This window comes from Eriocheir sinensis, chromosome 39 (genome assembly GCF_024679095.1).
Source record: "Eriocheir sinensis breed Jianghai 21 chromosome 39, ASM2467909v1, whole genome shotgun sequence".
Lineage (NCBI taxonomy): Eukaryota > Metazoa > Arthropoda > Malacostraca > Decapoda > Varunidae > Eriocheir > Eriocheir sinensis.
In genome coordinates, this window is record NC_066547.1 from 9066037 (window position 1) to 9087597 (window position 21561).

At 42.0% G+C, this 21561-nt stretch overlaps 1 protein-coding gene and 1 long non-coding RNA gene across 5 annotated transcripts in view; one reads left to right on the plus strand and one right to left on the minus strand.

Moving 5' to 3' along the window:
* LOC127008955 (uncharacterized) overlaps positions 1–6961 on the plus strand; it is an 80449-nt gene extending 73488 nt beyond the window's left edge. Inside the window, exon 6 of one of the 2 annotated variants that reach the window (XR_007761484.1) lies at positions 6821–6957. This is a non-coding gene — a long non-coding RNA (uncharacterized LOC127008955). Of the gene's footprint in view, positions 1–6820 lie in introns of both variants that reach the window. The other variant, XR_007761488.1, reaches the window with a different exon arrangement.
* The window catches only part of LOC127008952 (N-acetylated-alpha-linked acidic dipeptidase 2-like), a 44672-nt gene extending 24883 nt beyond the window's left edge, over positions 1–19789 (minus strand). The window contains exons 1-17 of one of the 3 annotated variants that reach the window (XM_050881475.1): positions 18938–19574; positions 18572–18728; positions 18068–18202; positions 17705–17827; positions 14203–14386; positions 13899–13989; positions 13575–13750; positions 10943–11065; positions 10078–10224; positions 9514–9581; positions 8428–8528; positions 8045–8129; positions 6834–6974; positions 6210–6315; positions 5995–6076; positions 2572–2664; positions 1932–2480 (exon numbers count right to left, since the gene is read on the minus strand). In XM_050881475.1, coding sequence (XP_050737432.1) covers positions 2282–2480; positions 2572–2664; positions 5995–6076; positions 6210–6315; positions 6834–6974; positions 8045–8129; positions 8428–8528; positions 9514–9581; positions 10078–10224; positions 10943–11065; positions 13575–13750; positions 13899–13989; positions 14203–14386; positions 17705–17827; positions 18068–18202; positions 18572–18728; positions 18938–19074 — 2148 coding nt within the window. In that variant the 5' untranslated portion in view covers positions 19075–19574 and the 3' untranslated portion in view covers positions 1932–2281. Of the gene's footprint in view, positions 1–1931; positions 2481–2571; positions 2665–5994; positions 6077–6209; positions 6316–6833; positions 6975–8044; positions 8130–8427; positions 8529–9513; positions 9582–10077; positions 10225–10942; positions 11066–13574; positions 13751–13898; positions 13990–14202; positions 14387–17704; positions 17828–18067; positions 18203–18571; positions 18729–18937 lie in introns of those variants that run through there. The other 2 variants (XM_050881478.1, XM_050881477.1) reach the window with 2 other exon arrangements.
* Between the last annotated feature and the right edge of the window lie 1772 nt (positions 19790–21561).

The window sequence follows — 21561 nt, forward strand, 5'->3', positions numbered from 1 at the left end:
GAGTACTGTACGTGGTAAAGAATCATCACTCAAGGCTAAAATATACTGTAACATTCCAGACTGTACTGTTCTGGATATACATAGGAGAAGAGGGCGAGAGAGCCCCAGTCCGAGTCGTAGTAAGCTAGTGGCCAGTGAAGAGTCAAGAGTGAAGTGTACTACTAAGGAAGAAGATTAAACTGCTGAAGCTGTGCAAGGTCTTTACATAGCTCCCTCCCACGGAGTCTCCTGACGGTGACACGGAACCCAAGTAACACGTCCGGCATAAAAATATATATATATATATATATATATATATATATATATATATATATATATATATATATATATAAATATATATATATATATATATATATATATATATATATATATACACAAAATGTTCTACAAGAACTACAATGTATCCCCATCACCAAATCAAACTACAGGTTTAGAGATGATAATACAATGCTAAAAGATACTCTAGAGCTTAAAACAGATTATTAGAAACAGTAAAAATGTGATTTGAGTTAAAGATCCTAATTATAATGAAGCAAGGTGGGAGATATTTGAAGGCAAGATGAAAATACTTGAAAATAAATTTCTGAAGCTGACACTGAACATTATGATCGGATAGGTTACTGGAAAACGGGATAGAGAAGAGATGACAAACTTTTGAGACTGGATCAAGTATTCACAAAAGGGATTGGCTTAGATGAGATATGAATTATATATATCCCTTCAGGAAGAGTACCTATATAACTATGATTTTTTTAAATAGAGATAAGGGAAGATATTATAAAAGTAGGATTCACAAGAAACTATGCAAACAAGGATTTTACTGACCTCAACAAGTTGTTCAGCAAAACTAACTAGACAGATATGAAGAAGTTGAACAATGTGCAAAGAAATACAACTTTTTCCTCCTGAAAATAATATGAACTTGAGGCCATGAAATGTTCAACAAATTATAGTGAAATAAAATGGAAAAAAAAGTTCAATAGAAAGTCTGAGTGGGCAAAATAAAAGTGATGAAGCATGAAAGGAATGAAGAGAAATCTGACACAAAGAAAAAGAGAAGTAACAGGAGGTTTCTCATCCTTCCTCTACTCTGCTGCCCCTCCCTTCCGAAACACTGCCATCACTAACCTGGGGGTCCAAATGCAAGATGGAGTATCAATAAGCTTCAAATGAGGCATTCTGACAAGTATCCTAAGCAAAAATATCTGGATGATCCCCATTCCATAGTCACATCCTTGTGAATGGAAGCTATGTCCCTTGTAGCAAACTATGGAGAAACATAAAGATGCATTCTTAATCACTATCTCCCCAGTGCTTCAGGATGAACATGCAAATATTGAAAATGCTTTTCATTTGCAATACTTAAGTTCAAAGGATTTAATTAGTAGACAAATACAATGCCTATTCAATATATTTACACATCTTAGAGAGTGATCTGATTATCTTCAAGGCAAGAACCCTATGCTTCCTTAATCTCGTTAGTAATTCCATTTAGTTGTAAGCAAAGGTCAAATGTATTTTGCTAATATGCATTGTATGACACTAATAGTCTACCTCCATTATGATTTTACTTTTTTCTTCTCAGACGAATATGAACTCCAACAAGCACTCACTCACTCCATCTCTAACCTGCTTGGGTAATCTGCTAACAGGACTGATGAAGGACATAGGTTCGTCACATTAATACAGGAAAGTTGTTGGGCACTTGAAAGTAAAATACACGTCCTTCCTTTGTACTTGTTTTGTTAGCCACTAAAATTAATATGTAAACTCTTTACCGCTGGCCTTGGTGTCTTTGCAGGGATGTAACAGTAGTGTTCAAATTAAAAGATGCATTATTTCCTGTTTTGCACAGTTCTTCCTCTGGTGTCAAACCACTACCATCCAGCTGGTTGATAGGTAATTGATAATTTGTAAGAAATACAGGGAAGGGAGTTACATATCTTTTAATATGCTCTTCATTAACATGCCAAACAGAATCTAAAATTTTGGTAGTAACAAATGAAAGATGTAAAATATGAAGTAACTGCATTTCTATTATAAATTTTTGAATGTGCTCACAATCGTATAATTGTTCTTTATAACTTTGAATTATTTAGATTTGTGTAATAAACTAGCATTAAAACTTTTCCCCACTGCTACATTTCTAAGCTTTTTATAGTGTCTGGTGAATATTATTCAAGACAAAATAAGAATTGGCAATCACGTGTTGCTTATGAGTAAGTGTCCCTTGTCAAAATTTCCATATATATTACTGATGGATCCACCTCATGTGAACTGGTTACCACAGTCTGCTGGTGAGAACATTACTGGCAGTAGAGAGGTAGTGAGTGACTGCACCCAAGTGGTGCGAGAAAACAGACCAGCGTTGCTCCTGCTCTTCTGGCGGCAGATCCTCGATGCCTGCTAGTGCATCTGTCAGTCCCGAAAAGGCAATGGCGTTGTAGCCGTCACTGATACTAGGCGAGATGACAACATGGCTGGAAATGAAAATATTTCCAATAGCAGTGATCTCCTTTCATTTACAGACCAAAAACAATTTTCATTGATCTAAGAATGTGATTCACTCACTTGTGCAGTGGGCGTCCTGGTAGCCCACGAGGGTCCAAGAAGGCCCTGTCCACCATCATCATCTGGTCATTCAGCTGACGTGCCACAAGGACACTGCAGTAAGAGAAGTGAGGAGCAGGGTTTTCATCATTAACTGAGACTGATTCATTACACTGGCAAGATGCTTGTGGCAGCTGATGGAAAGTGCTCTTACCAAGGGCCATATTCAAATTTTGTACTATATTAAGCAGCAGAGTTAAACATGTCACATTTTAAGTTGCAAAACTGGTGAGAGCCATCACAGCTAATGGAAACTGGTCTTGCCATGGGCCATATTCAAATTTTGTACTATATCAAAGAGCAGAGTTAAACATGTCACATTTTAAGTTGCAAAACTGGTGAGAGAGTCATCACAGCTAATGGAAACTGGTCTTGCCATGGGCCATATTCAAATTTTGTACTATATTAAGCAGCAGAGTTAAACATGTCACATTTTAAGTTGCAAAACTGGTGAGAGAGTCATCACAGCTAATGGAAACTGGTCTTGCCATGGGCCATATTCAAATTCTGAAATACCATGAGTAATTAAAACTAGTGTAAATAAATCCCATATATCAAGGGCTAATTGTAATGTGATGAGTACTAGGCATCCTGTTTTTTTAACAGGTTTGGTCGGGTCAGGAGAGCATCCCTACCCTGGACACACCCACCCCCTTTTCTTTGGGACTACCGAGGTGGTGCAGACAAGGGACAAGCTTGTCAAGCCAGGCCTGGGTTTGACCTCCCCTGGGCTCTACATGACCTCCCCTGGGCACTACATGACCTCCCCTGGGCTCTACATGTGGGTGCCTGGAATATCCTAATCCTTTCAGAGGATCATCAACTACCCCATCTGTCAGCTGAACTCAGGAGGTTGAGAGTGGACATAGTGGGCCTCTCTGAGATGAGACCTGGCAATGGAGGGATCAGTAGTAGTGATTATACCTACTACTAAACAGACCAAGAAAATGGTGCTAATCTCAAGGGAGTAGCCATAGCCATTTTCGCCAACTGCAGTCCTCTGTTGTTGGGGTTACTCCGGTAGATAAGTGTATGCCGGTGAGGTTGAAGCACACCTTTGGCTTCATATCTCTTTTTGTGTAGTATATGCCCCACCAAGATGTGTGAATTTACAGAGAAAGATATGTTCTATGCCAGTCTCGACTCCATAGCCAAACATGCAGTGCCCCCCCAAGTGACACAATCATTGTCTTGGGCAACTTCATTGCAGTTACTGGCACAGAGAGAGAGTTGGTTTCCAGTTATGTGTTGGTCCCTATGGCTCTGGCACCAGAAATATAAACAGTTCACTCCTTCTGAACTTCATAAATTCCAGAAGGCTGAGGATTGCTTACTCTTGGTTCCATAAACATAAGCCTCTCTGCCTGACTTCTTGGTATAGCAATGCTGGTGGTGTGGCAAAACAAATCAATTATACTCTTGTTAGTACTTGTTGGAGGATCCTCCAAGACTGTGGGGTTTTCCATAGTGCCGAGTTCTTTGCGACTGACTACAGACTTGTTGTTCCAACGCTGAGAATATGCATCAGGTCCAATTTGTTCTCAAGATGCTGCTTTCCTGGGTTTCATCTTGAGAAACTAACGGACCAGGCATGTGCTTAGGAGTATGGAGTGGCAGTCTCGAATCAGTTTGAGGGGCTTGGTCCTCTAGGGGAGTTGTGGATACCTTTAAAAGTGAAACACTATGTTGTTGAGGAGAGCATTGGAGAGTGCCCAAGGTTTAGGAGTGGCTTTGCCTCAAGGGAGACACTGGAGAATGTAAAGGAGAGTTGTGCTGCTAGGCTGGCTGGGGACTCTGACCAATACAGGAATTTGTCACACAGGACTAGATCCCTTGACAAGGGATAAGGAGAGGTATGTCAGATGTCTCGCTGAGAATGTCTAGAGTTGGCTAAATGCAAACTATCTCAGACCTGCCTTTCGAGGTATGATCAAGCAAGCTCCACTTCAAATCCACATTTGAGACGAGTACTATCTGAGCAGCTGATGGGCAGATAGTATCAGATGTGGATGGGTACCGGGCTCATTTGGCCGAGTACTTTGGGCAGCTGTACACCACAGAGCCTCCAAGCTGACAGATCCCTCTGGCTGGTATGCAGATGGTGGCTGCTGATCCACCAATAGGCAAAACTCAACCCTCTCTTGTGGAAATAAGAGAGGCTGTATTGGGTTGCATGTGGTGCTGCCTACCATGTGGCAGTCAGGTGCCATTTTTCCTGATTGGAAAAGGGGGTTGGTTTTTCCTGTCTGGAAAGGGAGAGGGGATAACAAGACTGCAACAATTACTGTCATATTACACTACTTAGCGTGCTGGACTGAATGTTTGCTCATCCGCTGCTGATGGAATTCAATCTCATCTGCTAAAATTTCAGAGACCTGAGCAGCCCAGGTTCATGCCCAGGAAGTCAAGAATTGACTGGATCGTAGCACTTAGCATCCTTATGAAATGCCAATATAAGTTTCAACAGGGGCTACTTGCACTTTGTCGGTCTCAAGAAGGCATTTGACTCAGTGCATCACAACGTACTATGGGATATTCTGCAGATCTGTGGGATTCATGCTGGGATTACTGACATAATGACTGGCCTTTACTCTGAGACAGAGTGTTGTGAAATGTGGGGAGGCATTCCTGACTTCTAGCCCTTTTAATTCAGGAATGAGACAGAGGTGCGTCCTTGCTCCATCACTTTTCAACACTTGCATGGAGTGGGTATTAGGCAGAGTTGCTGATCAAAGTCTTTGCAGAGCATCAGTTAACAACATCAATGAACTTGTGTTTGCTGATGTGCTTCCCATAGAATTGCTGGAGATCTTGGGTTGGCTCTCAAAGTGCTGCTTGAGGAGGTTAAGCCTCTGGGACTGGAGGTCTCCTGGGCCAAAATGAAGATCCACTCATTTGGAGATTTTCTTGATGAGGATGTGGAGGTCACCAAAGCTTCACACACCTTGGTAGTGCGCATCTCAATGGTGGGTCTTGCCAGAAAATCAATCAACACAAATATATGACATTGTCGATATTTATGCTCGCAAAGACTCTCTTCAGATCACTTGTGGCCTCTCCAACAGCCCATCAGCATAATCCTTATTGGCTCAGTTCTGAGCGAGGGATCCAGCTTAAGTGAATGAGCTAGCTCATAGTTCCCCTGAGGATGTCACACTCCACAAGGATTATTCTAACCTCCTTACCAATGTGCACACTTGTGGATAAAAATGTTTGACTTGGCAGTGCACAAATTGCACTCCTGACACAGATATATCAGTATATGTACATTGAAGATATAAATTTTCCTACTTACAAGAATATCTGTTCCATCATATTAAGTACAAGGCAACAACTAGTGCAACCTTCACTTTGTCATACAAATCAAACATGCAAAGCACTCACTTGCTTGTGTCCATATCATTGAGGCTGTTGGTGAAGTTTAGGGTAGTCTGGGAAAACTCCTCTGCAGCAGCCCTGAAGAATGCTGTCATGCAAACAATTATGCTGTCAGTTATCTCAATAACTTTTACATCCAGTGGTTGAATTTTGGGATAACTAAAATACAGTAAGATCAAGTTAAAGTACTATGCAAGGCTTAGACAACTACATATACAGACCGAGGGTTAAGTTCCTAGAGATGATGAGGTCCCCATACTGCTCCTCCACATCAGCTGCTGCAGAGGCCACAAAGCTTCCGTACTCCACCAGGGAATAAGGCAACATCTGTCAAAAGGAAGAACAGATGAGACAGTGAAAGCAATGAAAAAGCCAATAAGATATTGCACTGCACTAACTGCTGCACTAACTGATGGAATGGGAGAGAGAAGATGCATGCTAGTGAACTTTTAGTTTTTTAATGACAAGATAACGGGACAAAAAAGTTAAGCAAAGTTTACCGATATGCCTGGTAACAAAGGGTCATAGAATCCATTATAGACATCCCTACGTCAGGCAAAGTACTGTAAGATATTTTTTGTTGGCATATAATTATGTTGTGCAAAGTTTGTGAAATTATAACTGAAAATATGACCAAAAATATTATGAAAGTAAATGCATGACAAATCAATCATATCCTCTCAAGCTTATCTTAATGAATAAGGAAATTGATCATTCTCGTTCAATTGCATGTCACCGAGCCTCTTTCCTGCGTATTAAAAGCTTGACCGTGATTCCTTACAACTACATAATTATCTATCATGTCAATTTACTATATTAACATTTCTTTCAGAGGTGGCACATACCTGGGCATCAGCAAGGTCTACAGCCACCACCGCCCACAGCTGTGTGAGGGCTGCATGGAAATAGAATCCTTGGTCAAACAGTTCATCCACTGCTGCAAAGGTTTCGTACAGGGTGTGGTACAGGGGCTGAGTATACATATCCTGGAAAGAAAGTTAAGCTGCACAAAAGATACAAACAAAATATTTAAGGCTTGTGAACCAATATCAACTTGTGATGAAGTAGAGAATTAAAAGAAAACGATGTAAGGACACATTAGGAAAGTGTATCAATAGGACAGATGAATACATGAAGGAGAAGGGCAAGAAGTGTGTAGTAAAAAGAATGTATAAACAGTGGTAACAGGAACTAAACTTTAATATGGCTATCATCTCACTGGCAGAAGAAGCAGGGCATCAGCTACAGATACAGGTAACTCTCGATTTACGCGTGTTTGGTTTATGTGTTTTTTAAATAACGCGGGGTCCTAAATCCAAATAAATGTTTCATTTACACAATTTTTTCACTTATACGTGATATTTTATGGAGTGGCCACCAGATGTCTCATGCAACTGGACTCACACGGCGCCGCGGCCACACAGCTGAGCTCAGTTCTTCCCGCGCGCCACTTGAACAACAATACAGTACCCGTGCTGCCACGCTACTCAACAATAGGGGTGGAGAGGTACTGGTATCAGTACCGGTACTAACGGTACCAGCTATACGGTGCGGTACCGGTACCAGACTGCTCGGTACCGGTACCAATACTAGCCAGTCGCTCATGGTGTCCCTCATTTCTTCCTCACACGAGTGAGGCTGAGACTGAGTGGATATCTCGGTGATATGGATACTCACTCTCTCTCTCTCTCTCTCTCCACTGAATGAAGTGAATATTTATTTTTCGATAGAAACCTACCTCTTGTTTGATTTACATTGTTTTTGATTTACGTGACATCTTCAAGGACACAATACTCGCGTAAATTGAGAGTTACCTGTATACTAAAAAAGCGTTCAAGCAATATTTAAAAAAATGTCAATTGGTTCTTTCCATTTATGCCCTCTTTTAAACCATGATCCCTCATACACCTCCACCTTTTATTATTATTACATCTTAAACCATTACAAGAAGGGTTGTGCTTTATTTCCCCATCATCTGTACTTTTCAGGCATTTCTGTAACACCAAGGAGACAGATTAATGATTCCCCTTCTTGGCCTTACTGTTTACAACCTTACATGGGTGAAAAGAAGGTCTGCCGAGGGAATACCAAGGTTGAATTGGAAGCTCTTATGGTCACTGCCTGAGCCTATTATCTGTACCCTGCAAACAAATGGTGTTTGTAATGCAACTAATTGGAAATATGTCTAAAGAAAGTAATGTCACTTTAGAAGAGCAGCAAAATTAGTGACTGACCTTTCAATTAAAGAATCTGAACAATCATAACCTGTTGCAAAAAAGCACATTAAATTTCTGAGTGATGCTTAAAGATACTAATAAACAGTGACATTCAAACATGTATGAAATGAGAAATTACATGGAGGAAAAGGAAATTTATTTTGGCCTGACTAAGGAATAACTTGGCCGCCATGAACTCCCACCAGCTGCAGAGATTACTGACCATGGCTCTCCTGGATGGTCAGGGTCTGGCGTCCTCAGTGCCCAGGTGTCATACACTGTGGTGCGTCCAGCCTCTACCTCACTTGAGTCTGGGTTTGGGATCTGGAAACAATGATACCATTTCTCATTGTAACCAAAATTTTTGAGCCACTTTCACCATTTCAAAATGCTGCTAAATTCAATGGTGATGGGCTGTTGTTTTTTCATAATGTTGCTGACAAACAAAATACACAAATAAGTTAGTAAAGTTGAGGGTACACACTATAGCTGCACGTGACCTTGGTGCTCCTCTGCAGTGCATTGGCCCTTGAGCCTGTGGTGGGTAAACATTACCCTAGGACACTGGGCAGGTGTGACATCTGCATTACCACAGTTTACCTTTCCCAGGTTTCTCCAGGCACCCTCACTGAATAGCAAAAAAAGGGAGAATGAACAGCTGGATGAGCTGCACACTGACTACCTGGGCAGGGAATCTATTCTAGACCAGCGGATTCATAGATAGACATGCTAACCACTTCATAGTGGAGTAGCTACAAACAAATAAACCTAACCAAGAAGCTAACATTGTAGAAGGTATTACTGCTACGCCCCTGTGTGGAGCAGGAAATTAGGGTATGAGAGGAAGGACTCATGGTCTGCCCTCAAGACAGACAGACAGATGGATGATTGTTGTAATCTCCACAATAGTAATGAGGCAGGTGATAAATGATTTATTCCAAATACATATTGCCCACCATATTACCCCAAATTTTTTTAAGAAGATGGCTGCCATTATTTGTTGTCAGCTTTTCCTGAGTTTTGTTGGAGAAAGGCTGAACCATCCCTGCAGGAAGGAGATAACCAAGCCTTCATCATCTGAGCTGGACTGCCTCCCAGGCACCCCTTATACCAGCTACACATACATTGTCCAGTTTTTTGCCTAATCCTGTTAATAGATGCCTGGATTACTATGATGAAGACTGGTGTGGTAGAATGTGAATTATCCTACTGTACTTATGAGAGATTAAAGATAGCCATCTCATACCCTTTAATATTCCAGTACATTCCTAATTCTGCCCCAAAACTAAATGGCAGTTGATGGCCTCACCTTGGCGGCTCCCTGCATTAGCGCAGCACGAAGGAGTGGTGAGCCATTCCCAGTGAAGGTGTAGTTTCCTGGTGATATAAAAGTAAACATTGAATATACAGCCATTCCATTCCTCATACAAATTTTCATTAATTAATATTATATAACTATTTTTTTACAACTTGTTAATGTCAATGCCCATTTTTAGTGGTCTTGCCATATTTAGACAGATATGCCCGGATGGGATGAAGAAAAAGATGAAAGCATGTATGGTGCGGGTGTAACAACAAAGGATGTGGATTGTGAAGTGGCTGAATAGGTGAAGAGATGGTTTGGACATGAGATGAGAATGAAAGAGTATAGGAGGGCAGGAGTGAGGATGAAGGTGTTGTATGGAGGCCACCACTGTTATGGATCAGTATGGTGGGCTAGCACTGGAGGGAGATGATAATTATTAGAAGTTATGTTTAGGTTCTAAGTTTGCTTTCCTCAGATTTTTATGGGCCAATAAAATCCCGACCAGTGTTACACAACCCTAACCTACCATTCTCCCTACACACATACATAATATCGTTCACCACCCACCATTCATAGCCGCATCCACATTAAGGTAGGCTACAGCACGGTCCCCAAGCAGCTTCCCAAATTGTTGGGTCCACTCTCCCGAGCCAATGAGCCCATACTCCTCGGCACCCCAGGAACAGAGCACCAGAGAACGTCGTGGCATCCAGCCTGATACAGAAAAAGGGTGGAGCGATAAGAGAATGATGGTGGAAAAATCTGTATGCATTTTTCTATTAATTTCTTTATTTTCTCGTCCATGTTAACAGAGCTATAGTATATGTGAAATATAATAGAAATATGTTTCTCAGTAGATCCACAACACCTATACCAACGATCACTGGACCTTAGTGAGCCAAACTATTGAAGTAATTTAATGCACCTTATTCACTCATACATATAGTCATACCTTGGTTTACGAGCTTAATTCGTTAAGTAACTTAACTCACAAACCCCAAAAACTTGTAAACTAAAATGAATGCACACTGTACTGCTGAAAGCACAAAGATCACACACTAGAGCACAAACGTAAGCAGACTTGAGTGCAGGGCTACCTCTGCGAGTGTACAACATGGACTGAGACCCCAGTCCCATTGTCTTCCGTTCTGAGCGTTCTCGTCTTGCAGCAAACAAAGGGGACCCATGATTGCGTCTTTGACTTGTACAAACAGGATGCTCATCCAAGTCCCTGCTCATAAGCCAGGGCAAATTAGTGATTTTTTTTGCTATTAAATCGAAACACTCGTCAAGCAAAGCACTCGTAAACCAGGTGCATATTACTGTATGTCATCCACTTCCTATTCACTTTCCCATAATATAGCTCATCAATTTGTCTAACACAAGCCATTCATTCATTTAGTGTACCCATCTGCTTGCCTCAACCACCCACCTGTCTCATTCTTAAGTTGAGCCAGCACTCTGGATGCTTCAAGGAAAGCTGCAGTTCCAGAGGAAGGATCCAAACCCCCAAAGTTCCAGGCATCTCGGTGGTTACCCAAGATGACATATCGATCTGATGAAGAAAATTATGAAAATAAATAATATAGGTTAGGGTTGTAAAATTCATGGGAATTTTGAACTGGGAAACTTTTAATGGGAATTATGGGAATTTTCAGGAGCTTTGAGAATTGAGAAATTTTTTCGTTTGCCTATGGCACCATTTGACTTTTTTTTTTATATTGCGAATTTATTGTACGCAATACACATCTAGACCAGGATCACACACCCCGACTCACCTTTTAGTAGTTTCCAGGCTGTTCCTCCCTAATAAGCGCCCCAATATATACCCCTTCCCTTGGGCCCAAGGTATGAGATAATAGGTTACTTATATTGCTTGAGGGTTTTCAGAACAGTTTGTTTGAGGGTGAGTTGGCTGAGTGTGCCAGCCTAGTGGTTAAAGTTGAGGTAATGAAGAGACGTAGTTGCCCGTTGCTCGAGTGAAACTTCAGCCACTGAGTATAATGCACTGAAGTCTTGCTAGCTCGGCGTCTAACAGCTGACTGCTCGCACTCGCAGCACAGGGCGAGCTGGAACGTGCCCTCGTCCCTTACGGAACATTCTAGAACCTTGGTTCGGTTCGGGAGCATTCGAATCGCAACTGCTAATTTCGAATGCTCCGTTTCGCTACTGGATTACCTTCACTTCCTGAACAAGCCTTAATTCCTAACATTGAGGTTGAGGTTATTGTTGCCTCCACAGGGGTCTTCCTGGCTACACCTTTCCTTCTGTGATGTGTATGGCATCAAAGGTGGATTTCTCAGCCATCAGTCCCATGTGATAGTTATCAACAGAGGTGGGCGCGGTACTGAAAAATCAGTAGTGTGGTTGCGGTAGTGCGGTACTTTTTCCGGAGTAGTGCGCAGTTGCGGTAGAGTGGTCCCATATTTTTTTTCCCAGTGCGGTATGCGGTGTGCGGTACTGCGGTAGCAGTAGTCAAAATAAAAAAAAAAAAATACCTCAGTGCCTATCCTGGCTATCCAAACAAAGGAAACATGTTCAAAATAGTACAATTGCCTTAATGTGAGAGAGGAGGAAGGAAGGAAGGAAGGAAGGAAGGAAGGGTGGTGCGACCTTGAATAACAGCTGCAGTAACCAGGGAGGATAATGGGGGAGTGAAGGGGAAGGGGAGGAATTCTCCGGCGTTTGAGTGAAAACGAAAGATTACTAATATAGGAATTAAAGTCATAACGGGAACAGTGTGAAACATTATTCAAATTGTCAAACATATTAAGACAAAACACATCAACTGGTAATAGTGAGACATCGACTGTGGGAAAGCTCTAAGCGCTGGCATCTTAGGCCTCAGCGAAGCAACCACGTGGAAATTTGAACTGAGTAGACAATACTAATACTAATACTAATAACAATAATAATAAATTATTATTCTTATTCTTATTATTATAATCAAACAATATTGATCTTGACTACATTGAAAAGAGAGAGAGAGAGAGAGAGAGAGAGAGAGAGAGAGAGAGAGAGAGAGAGAGAGAGAGAGAGAGAGAGAGAATGATAAAATAGAGAAATTACAATGAAGTTAAAAAACAGATATAGTATGTTATGCATCAAAGAAAACTTTGTACGGGACATGAGCGGTGATCATGTTAGTGCTTGAGCCTTGTACAGGCCTCGTCAGAGGCAGTCATGGCGCGCCGCCTTGGGTTGAGTGACGAACAGATTTACTCCGAGTTATTCGCATTTGATATTGAGGATATGTTATCAACTTATCAGACACGCATGATGATGATTCAGCATCTAATAAAAACTATGTAAAACCAAGTGAGAGTACTGTCATTTAATATGCACCAATGAGAGTCAACACCAACATATATAAAGTGGGTTTAAATTTTTTCACTTTGCTAAACCACTTTTTGCATGTTTTTCCATTATCTTACAATTGCTTAGGATTTTTTAAGCTCATAAAAAAATGAAAAATCGGCCGGCACCGCGCGGGTTAAAGAAGACTCGCAGTGTAGTAGTTTAGTCTGTCTATTTAGTATTTAATTTTGAACAATAACAAAAAGTCAGAATGGTTGAATCACTGATTCTGATGACTGATACCAATTGACTGTACAAAAAAAAAATAAAAAAATAAAAAAATAAAAAATAAAAAAATGTGAGCATGCCACGCTGCAAATGTCATCTTCAATAGTTTTTAAAGTACCACAGGATTTTTTAGTGCGGTCTGCGGTAGTGAGGTATTTCCAGAAATTTTGCGGTAGTGCGGTACTACCGCTCTACCGCACTAACGGACTTGCCCACCTCTGGTTATCAATACTGATGATGTTCTTCAGTCATTTATCTGACACCTCTTACTAAATCTTCAACCTATGCTCTAACGATCTCAAGCCTCTGCACTTTCTGCACTGCAAGGCCCCATTTCTCATACTTTTTTCCCTTGACCCCCATCAGCAGGGGATGGCCACAGCAGTTACCATCACTACCAGATAGTATTTGTGAGCTCATAATAGTAGTCTTCAGGTAATTGCAACCACATCCAGCCCTCAATCACCACCACTACTCACCAGGCTCCTCACTGCCCCACATGACAGCCACCACATTGTAGATGGTGGTAGGGACGTTCCTTGTGTGGACCTCAACCTTCACTGTCCAGCCAGCCTCCTGCAGTCCAGGCCCCAAGTGGTAGGTGAGATTGAGGTTTCCCTGCCAATCATCAGGGGCCACAGCTCCTCCCATCCGTCTGAAAAGCTTTTGATGGTGAATGAAATAGCACTGGCAATGTTAATTACTGCTAACAATTGTCTTGCAAATGATTATCTTCAAGCTGTTCTGGCAGCAGTTATTAAAAGGATGACTATTAAAGCATGGCAACTGACTGGCTAACTCACCCAAGAATTTCACTGGCATCTTCATAACTGATTGGCTGAGCTGGGATCCTAGGTAGTGGGGCTTCTTCTTCAGGTAGGCGATAGGCACTGTCTGGAATGGGAGTGAAAGATTCTTAAGAGGCCTATCGATTACATCACTGATCCCCAACCTGTAGCCCGTAGGTGCCATGGTGCCCTTGGAGTCATGTCTACTTTATTCTATTTACGTATTATTTGTACTTTTCTGTAAGTGGAAGTCCTTTACACATCAATATCCATACATGTATGCATGACAGCATCTCTCCGTCACTTTCATGCTGCATACCTGTGGCAGGGTAGAAGGGTGTGAGGGGGTCCCCATCATACATATACACACTGCCAGAAGGTGCGCCTGACGGAGGCAGGTATACAGTGTTGGGGTACACAGCATCCTCCCCGAAGGGTGCATACTGCTGGGGGTCTCCGTACAGCAACACTGCTACGGCCCCACGACGCTCTGCTGACTGGACCTGGGCAAGAGTGTGTGTGTGGTACAAAAAACCTGTGTGTGGATTTCTTACCTGGATTTTTTACCTGGATGGGGACCATCCAAAAACTGTGCGATGTCTCCAACCAAAACTGCAGCTGATGATTTTCATGAAGATGGTCAGAAGGTTGGCTCATGTGACATCACAAGATGGCACGGACAACAACTAATTTTCAATACTTAGTCAATAACAACAATCAAAACAAAACACCCAAAGAACAACCAAACCACATGACAAATTAATCAAACTTATTTAAGATCTGACCAAGATGCTTGCCCAGCTGGTTCTTGAAGGAATTCACCGAGGTGACAGAAACAACAGAATCCGGCAAGGTGTTCCAAATGTTAATTACTCTCAATGAGAAGAAGCAGGCTCTCACATCAGTGTTACAACGGGGAACATAAAGCTTGCAGGAGTGACCTCTAGTGTCCCTATTGTGATTTCTCGTCATCAAATGATCAAGATTAGGACAAAGTCCTTTTAAACTTTTAAACACCATAATAAGATCAGCTCTGATCAGCCTGCCTCTGATTGAGTAGTGACTCAGTTGTGCGAGACGATCCCTATAAGGTAGTACATCACAGAACCCAATGATTTTCTTAGTCCACTTACTCTGGACAGCTTCTAGCAGTCTTACATCACCCAAATATCCAGTAAACCACACCACAGAAGCATAGTTGAGGATTGGCCTAATATGTGAAATAAAAACCTCTCTCATAAAGTCTGGAGTTCTACAGTATAGTTCCCTTAAGAATACTATAGCTTATGCCACTAGCTTTGCCTGAAATCTCTCTCACATGAAGATGGAACTTGAGAGAAGAATCTATCCTGACCCCAAGATCTTTGTGGTTGTCAACATCTAAAATGGATTGCTCACCAATGAAGTACTGCAAGAGAACAGATGCATCTTGGAAACTTTTACAATAGTTCATTCTGACACATTTGCCAATGGAAAAAGACAAACCCCAAGATCTACTTGTATTGAAGAGTAGGTTAATATCTCTCTGCAGATGAAGATGGGAAATGAAATGGTCAGATTTCGATATTACCGAGGCTAAAAATAATTTAAGGTCATCGGCAAAGAGACAAAATTTACAGGTTAAACCAGAAACAACATGATTGATATAAATAAGAAATAGCAAGGGGCCAATTACTGAACCCCGTGGGACACCGCTTCCAACCTCAACTTGACAACTCTCACAGCCATGCACCACCACTTTCAATTCCCTGCCAGTCAAGTAATCACTCAGCCAGCCCAGCAAACAGCCTTCAACTCCAATGCTAACTAACATCCTAAGTAACAATCTATGGTTGACAACATCAAATGCCTTTTTAAAATCAAAAAATATAACATCCACTGAAAAACCTTGATCATAATAATCAGTAACATAGTCATAGGTGTATAATAATTCCTCAGACACTGACCTGCCAGATCTGAAACCATACTGATAAGGTGAAAGTAATTGACTATGTTCCAAAGAGGCAGATAATTGGGAGACTATAATTCTCTTAAAAGATTTTGAGCACACAGATGTCAAGCTTATAGGCCTGTAATTAAGAGGATCAGAATGAACTTAAACAGTGGCATTACATTAGCAGCTTTCCAGTCTGAGGGGACACGCATTGATGAAAGAGATTTTCTGAACAGTAACAACAGGGGGTAATTACTAGAAGGGGCACATCTTTTTAAAAAGACTGAAGGAATGCCATCAGGGTCAGAACAAGCAGAAGCCAAAATATTCTCAATTTGAAAAATGTCAAAACTATACATTGAATATAAATTTATTATCACACTGCTGTATAGGATGAGGATTAAGCAAGAACTCTCTAGAAAATACAGTGAAAAAAGCCCCAACGAAATGGTTTGCCATATCTGCAGCCTCAACACACCATCCGTTGTCAGTATATAACGGCCCAACAGTCGGACGCCGAACCTTATGACGGAAGTTAAGTGTGAAAACGCTTCACATCATGATGACCAGCAGAGAAGAGATCTTTCGTAATTAATGACAGATTGATGGACAATCTCTTTGAATTCCAGGGATAAACGGCTAAAAACATACCACAACCTTAAGGCAATAGGGAATGATCTGCCAAACACTGAACGAGCATTTTTATAATTAAGCCAAGCCTGCCGTTTACGACGTTTGATATCATTTGGTATGCTTGTGGTCCAAGGAGGCTTTAGTGATCCAGGGACCTGCATGGTTTCTTGGGAATAAAGTGGTGGAATGTATTGTACAATAAACACTTAAATCTAGAGTAAGAGTAAGACTGATCAATATCAGTATGTGTCTGAAAAAAAAAAAAAAAAAAACTGACTACACAGACATATTACAATACTGAAAGCAATAAAAGTCATTCATGTGATAGTTTACTTGACATGAATCACAAGTTGTTTGGGGTAGTCTACAATCACTCAAAAACCTTCATCAATATTTGTGATGACCATTTGGGTTAGACTTACCAATAAGACTTACCAATAAAATCCACGGGATTTACATATGATCTACATAGATCCTGTTGCCCGCCTCCATATTCATCTGTATTTTGTGTTTGTCAGATTTGTTTTTGAATGATGTTGTGAATGTAGCATTTACTACGTGTTCTGGTAGTGAGTTCCATGTATTTATAACTCTGTGCGTGAAGGTGTGTTGTGTTTGCGTTTTGTTGCATCTCTGTTTGTATATTTGTTTGGAGTGGCCACTTCGTGTTGTGTTTGTGGTTTGTAAAAGTGTGTGTTTGTCAATGTCTTCCATGCCACTCATTATTTTGAAGACTTCGATCATGTCCCCTCTCTCTCTCCTATCCTCCAGCTTGGGGATGTTAAGTCTTCTCAGCCGCTCTTCATAAGGGAGGTTCTTAAGTGATGGGATGATTTTGGTGGCTCTTCTTTGTACTTTTTCTATTCTATTGATGTTTACTCTACCTTGTGGACTCCACACTTGCACAGCGTATTCCAGATGGGGGCGTATGTATGTTCTGTATACACTGGCAAAGCCTTCCTCTGTCCAGTGCTTGAAAGTACGTTTGAGGACTGAGGAGGCCTAACATGCTATTTGCTTTCGATGTTATATTTTCAATGTGATGCGTAAATTTTAGATCTTCTGAGAACAGAACACCCAGATCCTTTTCTTCTGTTATTTGATTTATGTAGATGTCTTCCATCTTGTAAGGGTGTTGCTGGATTAGGTATAGAATATCTTTTAAATGTATTTGTACAGATGAACTATGTTTTCGTATTGGTAACTTTACTCGATCTTAGTTGAGTCCTGCGCCCCTGCTACACTCAGTACTCACAATATTTCCCCTGAAGATCGCCCCGTAGCGAGCCAGCACCACCCGCCCGGTCACGTTCACGCCAAGCTCGTTCAGACGCTCGAAGTCTTCCTCGCGGCCGAAGTGAGCGTACACTATATCCGCCTGAGGGAGTTACGTAAAGAATGAATTAGGTAATGACTAGACTATTTGGTAATTACAGACTTCTAGTTTTCAGTCATGGTCGCAGAAGAGAATGGCGGATTGTCATGTCTCAATCTTGAAAGGGTCTGCGTACAACCAACGAGATTCAGATATATATATTCGCGTCTCCCCCCATGATGCCTGCAAGTTCCATCAACAACCCTTGCGTAACTACACCACAATGCTTAGTTCTTCTCTTACCGTAACCACTCCTGGGGCGGAGAAGGCATTAAAGTTCGGCAGGAAATCTGGATCTGCCTCCTCCGGGGCGTACAGCGGCTCCTGCCACCCGTGGGACGTCCACACCACTTCCCCAGCATCGTCCAGCACGTACACCTGGGGGCGGGAGGAGGAAAGAGGCGCTGCAGGCCACGCAAGGACGCTGGGGAACTACGAGTACGCGACGTGGAAAGCCCAGTTCGGTGGTGATGTGTGATAATGACAGCTACTAGCTTTGGAACAAGATGCTTATTAAGGAGCAACCGAGTTGAAAAAGAGAAATGACAAAAATGTAACTTCACGACTTATCTAGTGGTTTGTAAATGAAACTTATAAGTTACTTTGTTGTCTGTCCAATCATGTTCACTTAACTCACACTACCCCAGAACACACAGGTGACGCCGGTTAACTAATTAGGTCTTGAGCATTCGAGTTTCTAGCAGCAGACCAATGGAAAAGGAGAGAACAAGCAAACAGGTGACTTACTAGATTAGGTGTGTCGTTCTTGGGGTAGGAAAGGAGGACTTGGTAGGGAACCAGATGCACCTCGTCCCAGCCCTGCTCGCGCCACGCCGCCTCCACCCACGCCGCCAGCTCCCACTCCACCTCAGTGCCCGCAAGGTGCTGCTTCTGCGTCAGGAACCTGCACCAAGGAAGATAAAGGACCGGGGCAGCGTCTAGAAGAGTTTTCCGGGAGTGAATTCTCTACTAGGTCATCTTGTGCAAAGCATTGTACATCTTGACTATATTGTACTGTACATCGGCACATAGTCAACATTGAAGGGAACGTCGATCTGCGAAGTTAAAAATGTTACCTCCAGTTGAAGTGGATGAACCACTGTATAGACAAACCTAAGGTTACTCCTGATGTTTTGCGCATCCACGCCGTTGATGATGAAGTCGTCCACAGTCTCCCTCTCTTGGGGCTCGTGAAGTGCCTGGGTGCCGGCCACAAGGACCAGGCACACCCACACCTGCTTGAGCCACATGTTCGACGCTTGGTAACCACTGCAACACTGAGACGTGACACCTCACGTGTCGTGTACTTTTATAGAAGGCTAGCACCTCCTTTTGCCCTTGAAAGAATACTCTGTCATCTGTTAGCAGGGCCGTTTCTAGGCACAGGCGACACAGGCGGTCGCCTGGGGCGCCATTTGCTGGGGGGGGCGCCAAATTGGCATCCAAAATTAATATTGTTACGCGGGGTACGATAATGTGCTGTAGGCGGAGAGGCGGAGCTGGGCGAGCGGGAACGGCGAGTTGAAGGCGGGGGATTGTTTTGGTTTTGCCCTGGGACGCTGGTGGTAATTCCTGCACTCTGGTGTCTTCCTACTGTCTTGGGCTCGCCTGGAGGGCTCCGCCTAGCCTGTGGGAGGCTGTAGCTCAGTGGAGAGCTGTGGATCTGACGGGGAAGTGCCTACAGTACGGACAGTGTGAGAGTGCTGGAGCCTGGAGGGAGTGACGGCGGAGCTGGGTGGCTGACGCGGACACGTACTGCCGGTTACCTGAATCACTGAGAAACCGGCCTAGCTGACGCGCCTGCCAGAGGTGGTGTTGGGCCGGCAGTGGGTTTGTAACAATATATTGTTACGAATGGTGATGTAAAGCGTATTGCATCATTATGTTATCATATGTTATGTACTGTATATAATAAAAGTTTCTCATGTTTGGTTTGGTTACGTTGTGTGAGTGACTGTCTGTTTCAATATTAACAACAAGCCCAGCAGACTAGTGTAGGATATATATACTCGTATAGGCCAGTGTTGTCCAAACTGGGGTGTGCGTATCCCTGGGGGTACGCGCACACCCCAAATAATATATTGGTTGCTAAAAGGTGGTGGGGAGGTTTTGAATTTTTTGTTTTATATTTCTCCTTGCAAATAAAACATTACATTAGACTTTTGTCGTTTTTGTTTCTGTTGTAGAAGGTAAATGAAATCCATAAAATATTCATTATCTGTACAACAAATCAATCTGCTACAGGCCCCGTTAGGGCTAGGGAACCTTTTGCTTTTGCAAGCTGGGCCCCACCAAAGCTGGTTCAATGCAACTGGGGCCCCCCTCCTCCCTGCGATACCCCCCCCCCCACACACACACACACACACTAAGCCACCATAGATAGATACAGATAGATAGATAGCCCTTGGCTAGGCAATTATTGTATTGGCCCACACTATTATTATTATTACTATTATTATTATTATTATTATTATTATTATTATTATTATTATTATTATTATTATTATTATTATTATTATTTTTATAAATTGTTATTATCATTATCATCTTTATTATTACTATTATTATTATTATTATTATTATTATAAATTGTTATTATCATTATCATCTTTATTATTATTATTAATATTATTACTATTATTATTATTATTATTATTTTTAGTAGTAGTAGTAGTAGTAGTAGTAGGCCTAAAAGTAGGCATATCATCTGCATTTTCTATGGAAGCTTGCAGGTAGGCGACTTTAATGTGAGACCTGAGCCTGCTTTGCCTTAATTGCAAAGATCCTCAATTCTTGGCGCAATATTTGATAAACAGAGCCTCAAATCATCCTCGATTTGCGCACGATTACGGTATTTAGTTTTGAGTGCAGTAATTTTTTTAGAATCCTGCCTCACACAAATACGTAAACGCGAAAGGGAGGATAAGTTTCTAGGCGACGTCACAGAGCTGAGGGTAATCCTGCATCAATGCTACCCAGAATGACGAAAGAGAACAGGAGGTAAAGGGGGGGGGGGGGTATATCCCGGAGGGCATAACACCTGCATCTCCTTAGTACTAATATCCAGTGAGTCCGTGATTTTCCGCGATTTTTGCCCCTCCCGTATCAATTGCAAATGTGCTCGTGCCCCCGTTTGAGAACCACTGTGTTAGACCACAAAAAGACTATCAAATACCATTATTAGGATTGGATACTTTGTCCACTAAGCTATTATTTTCAGCTTAGACATTAGCAAGGACGATATAATAGCCGCATATTTTAAATGAAATTAATCAATATAATAGATATCAAGCTAGCCAGGTGTTCTTGGGCACACGCTCCAGATGGTCACGTTGCCACCGATGTGACAGCTACATACGGGAGATAAGATAGGAGGAGAGTACTGTGCGTGGTAAAGAATCGTTATACAACTGTCGCTTATAGAGAGAGAAAAAGAACGATGCAGCCCTCGCTCACGTGTTATACCGAGGCACGTTGCTGGTACAGGGGATGGGGCAAAGGGTCAAAGTACTGCCCTTTCTGATTTATCTGAAGGTAATTGAAGTAACCCCCTGAACAAGGTAGCAAAGACCATACAGCTCTGCTAGTGGTACAAAAGAACGCTTCCTTTCACCGATAAGTCGCCATTACAGTAATCCCACGCCATATCGCGGTCTCACTGTATCGAGGATTTTTAAATTGTCCGCGGATTTTTCGCTATATCGCGGGATTTTGCGGTCTATAGGTATTTTCATGTT